Source organism: Populus trichocarpa, chromosome 11 (genome assembly GCF_000002775.5).
Source record: "Populus trichocarpa isolate Nisqually-1 chromosome 11, P.trichocarpa_v4.1, whole genome shotgun sequence".
NCBI classification, from domain to species: domain Eukaryota; kingdom Viridiplantae; phylum Streptophyta; class Magnoliopsida; order Malpighiales; family Salicaceae; genus Populus; species Populus trichocarpa.
The window spans coordinates 13,946,048-13,955,218 of NC_037295.2; the positions used below are offsets into that span (position 1 = coordinate 13,946,048).

The window sequence follows — 9,171 nt, forward strand, 5'->3', positions numbered from 1 at the left end:
GAGGAGCTTAAGCAAACTTGTATAATGTTTAACTAATGCCACAAGGACACACATTGTTCAAGGATAGAAGTGTTTCGTGTTGGACCTTGCTAATTTGTGTAGTAGAATGATGTTTTTGAATACAATCTATGAGAGTATTAATATATTCTTGAGAAAAGGGCTCTAGTGGGATGCTAGCTAGGCTCTATATATTAGCTAGATAGAGATATTGATAAGAAAACAAAATGAGAAAATTGCAATACCGTAGTGCTTATGCTTCAATAATGCATATCCAGATAGCAGTACATGACAACAAACTTGACTAGGCTTTGATATGAAATGGACAAAAGGATGAGAAAACGTAACTTACCCACTTTAATCACTCCTTGTTTTTATGATCTTGGACCGACTTCATGCATTTTCTCATTCTAACTAAATTACAGTGCTTGAGCGATTCGAAGACCGATAACTCAATCTGATCGAGGAAGAGTTGATAGAGGTCCCAAATGCCACGCTTATGCAAGCCTTGAAAATTTAAGAGCCTGAAAAGGGTCAAGAGTAGTTCGGAGGTTAATTGCTAGACTAGACAAGGCATAATAATAATTGGTTACCAGCAAAGCTAGGTAAAAGAAAGCACTTTGATTAAAGAAATGCTTCTTGTGATCTTGGGTCTACAGCAAAGGATTTTGGAAATATTAGCTGCCAAAAAGCTAAGCAATGCACTAGCAAGATTCCTGAGCTACAAGGTCGTAGGTGAATCTCGTTATATGACTTCTAGCTAGGACCACACTCAATAAGTAATCTAATTAACCCTATCAATATTTTTATATCAAGGAAGTTGATACCTCCCATTTGATCAATTATTGAGATAATCTCCCTAAATGTTCCCTACCATTGTACTGTTAGCTTCAAAGGATTGTGGGGCAATATATAATAGAATGTCAAACATCACTTCTCCAAGCTGACAAAACATGATCTGGTTCAGGTACAAAGGTCAATTAATTACATGTAGCTAGCTAGCATTACCAAGGAAAAAAAAAAAAAACATTAACATAATGCGGAGTTTAAATATCCCAGGAAGGGACAAGGGATGCCACTATAATAACATGTAGCAGCACATGAGCATTTTATATGGTGTCGTATACAAGATCTTAAATATATAGCTGATGTTAGTGACAACAAAAACAACAACAAACAATGACACAGAATAAGCATTTAGTTTATCCCTCCTCATATCTTCAATCATCATATATTTTCTTAAGATTCTGACAAAGATGAGTGTGTGGTCGTGTACATATATTTATATATATTTGTTCCATCTATGCGTGTGCAACTACATATATTTATATATATAATATGCTCAAATGTTGCCCGTTCATGGCGGGCACAAGATCGTGCAGAATCCCAAAAGAGCCAAGACTGATTTGCAAGAGAAAGGGAGAGGGAGATCTTTACACCATCCTCTAGGTATATAGTATATCTTATGTTTGACAATAATTTTCAGGTAATGATAACTAACAACTGTAGTATATAAAAAAAATACATGCCAAGTGCTTTCTCTTTGAAGTAACTAGTATATATGCAGATTAGGGTTTTGGAGCCCTTCGCCTAGGGTTTAACATTAAGGAAAGAGGGAAATGAAATGTACTAAGTTGTTGGACTATGATATATACACCGTATAATTAGAAAGTTTTGTTTTTTTTTTTGTTTTTTTGTTTTCTTTTTCCCTACACATGTTCTTGCATATGTTGACCGTGACACTTAGCTGGAAATTTTAATGAATTCTTATGTACTAAATCGGATTACTGCAGAACTTGGAGAATCTATATCATTAATATTGATCAATTACTAGCTGTATTTGGTCTTTATTAGATCCAACGTTTTGAATAAAAGCTAACCAAAGAGAAAAATTAAATCAAGTACCATTGTTTTCTAGGGAAAACCACAGTAAATCAAGTTTACTGCATATGAAAGCTTGAGCTCTCATCGTTAGCTTTCGTCGGATTCCTCTTCTTCTTCTTCTTCTTATAAGGAATTCCTCTTGCCTTGGCTTGAGAGTCCCTCACTTCTCGTAGATATACTCTAATAGCACCACTTGCAAAAGGGTTTGTCTCAGGCAAGCCACCGTTTTCTTCATAAGCAGCCCTAAGCCGGCCGATGAGAGCATCAAGGCTACCCCAGGCTTGCTTAAGTGGGCAAGTACAAGGCCCTGGTGGCTCAGGCTGTCCAAAAAAGACACACCCTTGTAAGTGCACCTTAGTCTTGCCAAATTGATCGAGGTATCGAAGAAAATCAAGCACTTGGTTTGCGTTACACTGTGATAATGCAACTGGGGGCCTCTGGTTCCTCAAGTACTGACCAAAAGTGTTCCAATCGCGCCTTTTCTGCGACTCGTATCGACTCAAAGGAGGTGGACTTTGCTGGTCAGGAGCATTAGCGCCACCTCTTGATGAACCTTCTGCTATGTCTTTCCCTTTGTTGCTTGACATCACCAAAAACAGTGAGTTAATTTAAGCAACTTTTTTGAGGTTATGAGAAAGGAATGAAGAATATATCTCAGGAGGGGAAGGAGAAGAGAGAGAAGTTTGCAGAGGAAAAAACAAATAATGAAAATCAAAATCAGATGGGACCAATGAGGAGACGTGCCATGGGTCCTATGAAAGTGCTTTAGCTTCTCTTTTTCTTCCTATCACATTATTTTCTTCCTTTAGTGGTACTATTAGCAATAAGTGATACTTTTTTCCCTTGTATCTATTATTGTGTTTCCATCAGCCAAGCAATGATTATCCGGTACATTAGCTTAATTAGCACTATGGTTTAAGATCGGTTACTAGCTAAGTAGCCCGGTAGAAATAAACCCACGTTACCGATGGATGGGCTTGCACGTTATTACTCCTTCTAGTAAAAAAGAAGAAGAAAAAGGATAGGACCTGGGATCCATGGCCTCTCCCAGTGCATGATAGGAGCTAGCTAGGTAGGGTAATTAATCTTGTCCATATGATTTAATCGTATTCTCTCTTACTAATTAACTTTACTAATGATCTCTATTGAAATATTGGTGAGGTTTTAGTAGTTAGTTAATAAATTAGGAGTTTCTTGATTTCAATTGCGGGTTCTTAATTTTCTATTATTTTTATATACAAAGATTTGCAGCAACAAGAATCTCAATTATGAGAATAAACAAAATGTACTCATATACAGCTTTCCCTCTCAAATGTAAATAACAAATCAAAATCTTGCAATCTCATCAAACATATCTACCATAAAGTACTTTTCCCGTTACAAAAAAAAAAAAAGAAAAAAAGAAGAAGAGCTCCTTGGGTGTTTAGCTTTTGTTCTAGATCTAGATTAAAAAACTTTTGAAGCTTTTGTTCTAGATCTCAATGAAGAAGTTATAATTATCATTGATGAATATCAGAATATTTTATTTTAAGAACTTGAACTATTAAATAATGTTTAAAAATAATTTTCTATAACTATTAATATATTTTCTGAAATAAATCCATTTTAGATTCGAAACTTAAATTTAATACTAACTTGTACTTAAATTTTAAATTGATTTTTAAAAATAAATTTTCATTAATGTCAAAAAACTATCTTAACCCAAAAGTTAGTTGTTAAGTAAGATTTCAAATTATGATTTACATTATTTTTTACCATACCCCGTCAAGTATTTACCATTTGGTTTTGAAACTTGTATAGACTTATCACTTTCTTATGTTTAATTTTATCAAATAGAATGAGAATAGTGAGATTTAAACTTGTGACTATTTAGGCTCTAAAATCATGTTAAAAACTTAAGTTATTAAGTGAGGTCCCAATATATAAATTATTTTACTCTTTAACAGTTAAAACTATAATATTACATTAAAAAATTATTTTTAACATTAAAAATTAAAAAGAACTAAACCCCTTAGGGAGGTACTATAGCTCTCTATTGTTACTGTTCATTGGATCAGTTAAATGATGTTTGTGCTCTCCACCAAAAATCTTAAAACAAGCTTTCAAGGGCATTAAGGTCTTTTCTCATTGCTCATTTTTCATTATCAAATAGAAAAAGAATAAATAAGTATTTTTCCATCTTGATTGTATAATAAAATTAACGATCCAAACACCCTCAGAAGGAAAAAAAATAAACTTAGTGTCAAATGGTATTTTTATATTTTCACACTATTTTTTGGCTATTATAATTTAAGCTAAAAAGAATTTTGGAATTTGCACAAATATGCAAAAACAATAAATAATTAAAATGCACAGTAAAACTACAAAACTACCTTTAAAATAAAAAATTTAAGCCTCAGGTTAAGGAGTGTTTTTGGCTTTTAACAAAAGTTTTTGTAATTACAAAATGAGCTTATGGACAATTATGTATTTGGATAAATAAAAAAACAAAAAGGTGGGCGTGTGTTTATGACACCTGGGGGCGCAAGCAATTCCTCCTGGATCCAAAAATTAATACCTTTTCACTGTGTCGTTGGAAGAGCCGTCGTGTTCTATTCCTGTTGGTGTGGTGTGTGCCATTATTGGTGATCCAGTTTGGCTCTAATGAGCCTTTTTTCCCCTTCTTCTCTCTCTCCTCCCCTAAAAATCATTGCTCGACTCTCTTGGTTATTGACATTTTAACTTTAGTTCTTATTCTTTTGATTTTTAATTTTTGGTTTGGCTCCTTTGTATAAGTTTTATTTGTTTTTAATTTCATCATTTAATCTCAATTTACTAAATATTATATTCTCTAATGTGGTCTTCATTCTTTGGATTTCTACTTTTTTTCCTTTGTCCTTTTGTAATTTTTGTAATAGTTTTTAATTTCATCATTTAATTCAAATTGATGGTATTATATTTTTCAACTTGGTCCTCATTGTTTTGATTTCTAATTTTTTCCTTGACCCATTTGTAAACGTTATTATTTTTTTTAATTTTACCATTTAATTACAACATTGTTTTTATTTTTTATGTCAATTTTGATCCTTATTCTTTTTAATTTTTTTCTTTTACTAGATTGTTTTTTCATTTTAACCTTTCAATTAAATATAAATTTATTTTTTAATTTAATTTTGATCCTCATTCTTTTAATTGCTATTTTTTAAATTCTTTTGTATAATTAAAATTCCTTTTTCAATTTCATCCTAGAACATTTGATTAATTGGGAATTGGACTTCATGGTTTGTTTGAATAGGTGTTGTGGGTCTAATGACTCGGGTGATGTGTTTAAAAAGTTAACATGTTTTTTTTATTATAAAAAAAGTGCTTTATAGTCCTCCTTTTTTTTACCGGGTTATTCGAATCTCATGATCTGGGTCATGAATTTGGCAAGATATCTCAGGTTGGCTTGGTCCTGATTAACCAGGGCTATAAGTTTGTCATGTTCAATTTTTTTATGTCATTTTTTCCCTTATTTCAGCACCTAAATATCATTTTTTGTAAAAAAAATATCATGGCCTTGTGGCAAAGCATGAGCACTGGTGTGCTGCTCTATGAAACCAAATATAAAACATATACTCCTAAAAGTACATGTAGTGGTATGAGTAAAGATCGTTCTCACGGAGAGTATCTAGCCTAATCTTATGTTACGTGAACAAGGATGTAGGGGTTGTGTATAACATAAATTTTTTTAAGCAAAACCTTGGTCTAATTCAAATTAAAGTATCAAAATCAATCAAAAGAGAAAACCTTGATATAAGTCAATGTCCACCATCAAAATTTCACAACTAATCATCGATGCAAGGATATATCAATTCAGACTTTAAGTATTCACCGTTGGAACTATTTTCTTATCTCTTTTTAGTCATTGTTAATTGGAAAACAAGCAATCTAATTAACCCAAACTACTAAACAATCCAAGACAAGCACTAAATGTTTAATCTAGTAGTAGCCTTAAGAGTTAAAGAGATCGATATCATTAGATTTGATATCTAACCTAGTAGTAAATTGGAATGGATAATAAACTAGTAGACCTCCTAGTAATTAAACGAGACAATCATGAAAATAGACATATAAAAACATCTGATACTCAAGCATAAATTGAACAATAAAAAAAATTTAGATGTTACTATTTTATTGATTATGAGGCTTCCATTTCCTTTGATCAATTACAAAAGTTTAGCCACATAGGGCCATGATAAAAACTCGAAGGAGAAATTAGAGAAGAGGGGAGAGAGAGACATCTCTAATATACCCATTTTCCTTCTTTTTACAAGATAATCCTGCCTTTTAGAAGCCAAAAAAATCTTCTAAAAATAATCTAAATATTATCCTCAAATAATAACAAACCAATCTGACTAATTAATGAAAACATTAAATAATAATTTAGAGTCCTAATATAACTAGGAAAGTGATATTTTCAACTTGTATTCATACACCAAATGTGGAAGTTTCTGAAAAATAAATCACATTAGGGTTTATGTATTAGATTTGCCAGCCAAAGAATGTTTTAGCATGTATGCAGTACATGTGTAGCGACTTTATGCCCATTTTTCACCTCAATGTAGTTAGTATCTATAACATCTTGAAATTTTCATATTCATCCAAAGCATAAATTCATTTATTCTTTAAGAATTTGGAGGATTTTTTTTTTAATATTTTCATATCTTGTAACTTTAACTATAATAATTCCCTTTTAAGATTTGCTCTTCTCTTTTCTTATTTTTTTTTATTTCTATCAAAATTTAAGTAGAGTTTCTCTTTAAAAAGTGACAATCATAACCTTCATCACCTGTATTAATCTCACATAAATCAACACAAATCTGATCCAATCATCCTAATCATAATTTCATTATAATAAAGCATTTCTCCTTTATTCTCATCATCCCACAACACTTTCATTCTTTATCAAATTCTAATTATAGTGATTGACACCCATAGTTTACAATCAAAGCATTATTGGATTAATATTTAAATACTTAAGTCAAATACATGTATTAGAAAACATCTCAAAATAAAACACATGATCACATGCTATCTAGTTTTACATCTTTAGTCTAAGTAAGTCTCAAAATACAAGCAACACTATATTATTACATGTTTTCATTGTTTAAGATAACAAAAGACGATATATTAGTCCAACTACTCCTGCCAGGACTGCGAGGATCCTGAAATTAAATAAGAAAATTATAAAGATGATCTATATATGAGAATATTCAAAGTAGCATAACAATAAAATATATTGGTCCATTAAACTCTATTGGATATTTATTGCATTTCAAACAATCTTAGTAATTATAAGTTATCTTAACTAATTCCATGGTTCATAAAAAATAAAGCTACCCATTACATTCATCAAACCATCCATTTAACCTCATGGTCGTTTTATATTTTTTGCCACCCAAGTGGATGCTGTAATTTTGGCAATCCCACACGAATGCCTTTGTCTCTGGTAACCCCTCAGGGATGCTAATAACTCCACCAGTCACTCATATATGCATATAACTCTAACAGTCACTCATAGATGTCAATAACTTTGGCAATCCCTCATGAATGCCAATAACTCCAACAATCCCTTATGGATGCCAATAACACTGTAAATTTTCTAAGTTAACTTGTTTCATTTCATTGTTTCTTTTTTTTCTACTCCACAATCATGTGATTGAAATAAACAACCAATTTATAAGAAACATTCTAATAACTAACTTAAATTAAGATGTTGCATACCTACTTGTAATTTGGTTATGTCCGTTTCCTCTTGCCTACTGTCCTACTCCAACAATTTCCCCCAGAAATTTTTCACATCCCATATCTCTCATATCCTTTACCCAACGCACTAGGGTAACCACACTATTTCAAGAAGCTGTATCAATTGTCCTTGGCATCCCTGTCATTACTGCTCGAACCATTTACATTGAGTAAGTTGGATCATGATAAGACGCATGTGCTTCTGTACATACAACAGGTAGAGGCCTGTTCGCCTGTTGATCATTGCCTATTACTTCTGGTTGTACATTCTTAGTTTTCTAGGAGAAAGATTCTCCCTTATGTCCTATTGATTCTTCTCTCTCAAACTGTATGGACATCGTAGGCATATGAGATGTCGTATATGCCAGAGGATCGCTTTCTTGATCCTCATTGCTCTCTTTACCCAAAACCTTTCTCTTAATAGAAGATTGATTTGTCATAGCTCTCTGTCAGGTGCGAACCATCCTGAATCAATAAACATTCTTCAATCAGAAATTCCTGGCTCTGATACCAATTATAACATTTCGAAATTTCCATGTTCATCCAAACTATAAATTCATTTATGCTTTAAGAATTTGGAGGATTTTTTTTGTAATACTTTCATATCTTGTACCTTTAACTATAATAATTCTCTTTTAAGATTTATTCTTCTCTCTGATATTTTTTTTTATTTCTACCAAAATTTAGGTAGAGTTTCCCTTAAAAAGGAACAATCCATAACATTCATCACTTGTATTAATCTTATATCAATCAATAAAAATATGATCCAATCATCCTGAATCATAATCTCACTACAATAAAGCATTTCTCCTTTATTCTCATCATCGCACAACACTTTCATTCTTTATCAAATTCTAATTATAATGATTGGCTCCTATAGTTTATAATCAAAACATAATTTAACTAATATTTAAATACTCAAGTCAAATACATGTATTAGAAAACATCTGAAAATAAAACACATGATCACATGCTATCTAGTTTTACATCTTTTGTCTAAGTAAGTATTAAAATACACGCAACACTATATTATTACATGTTTTCACTTTTTAAGATAACAAAAGACAATATATTAGTTGTCCTAATCCAATTGGGAGTACAAGGATCCTGAAATTAAATAAGAAAATTATAAAGATGATTCTATAAATGAAAATATTCAAAGTAATAGAACAATCAAATACATTGGTTCATTAAACTCTCTTGGATATTTATCACATTTCAAATCATAGTTTTGAAACCCGACTCGGTCATCGACCCGGTCAAGTGATCGGGTCACGGGTCAGATGGGTTGACCCGGGTCAACCCAAAAAAAACACCTATAAAAAAAACACATAACTAGTTACAATGCAACACTTACATAAACCAAATTTAAATTATAAACCAACAACATAAATTTAATTCAATATCCAAAACACAAACAAAATATAAATTCTAAAATATTTAAAACAAATCATCCAACCACATAAATTCTAAAATATTTAAAACAAAACATTCAACAACATAAATTCTAAATCAACAACACAT

At 31.5% G+C, this 9,171-nt stretch overlaps 1 protein-coding gene across 1 annotated transcript; it reads right to left on the minus strand.

Annotated features, from left to right (window-relative positions):
* Positions 1-225: 225 nt before the first annotated feature.
* LOC7455945 (protein LIGHT-DEPENDENT SHORT HYPOCOTYLS 7) lies at positions 226-2,631 on the minus strand. Its single transcript, XM_002317422.4, has 2 exons — positions 1,903-2,631; positions 226-521 (listed from the first exon to the last, which is right to left on the minus strand). Exon 1 carries the CDS (start codon positions 2,466-2,468, stop codon positions 1,938-1,940), a length of 531 nt encoding a protein of 176 aa, XP_002317458.1. The 5' UTR covers positions 2,469-2,631; the 3' UTR covers positions 226-521; positions 1,903-1,937.
* Positions 2,632-9,171: the final 6,540 nt, after the last annotated feature.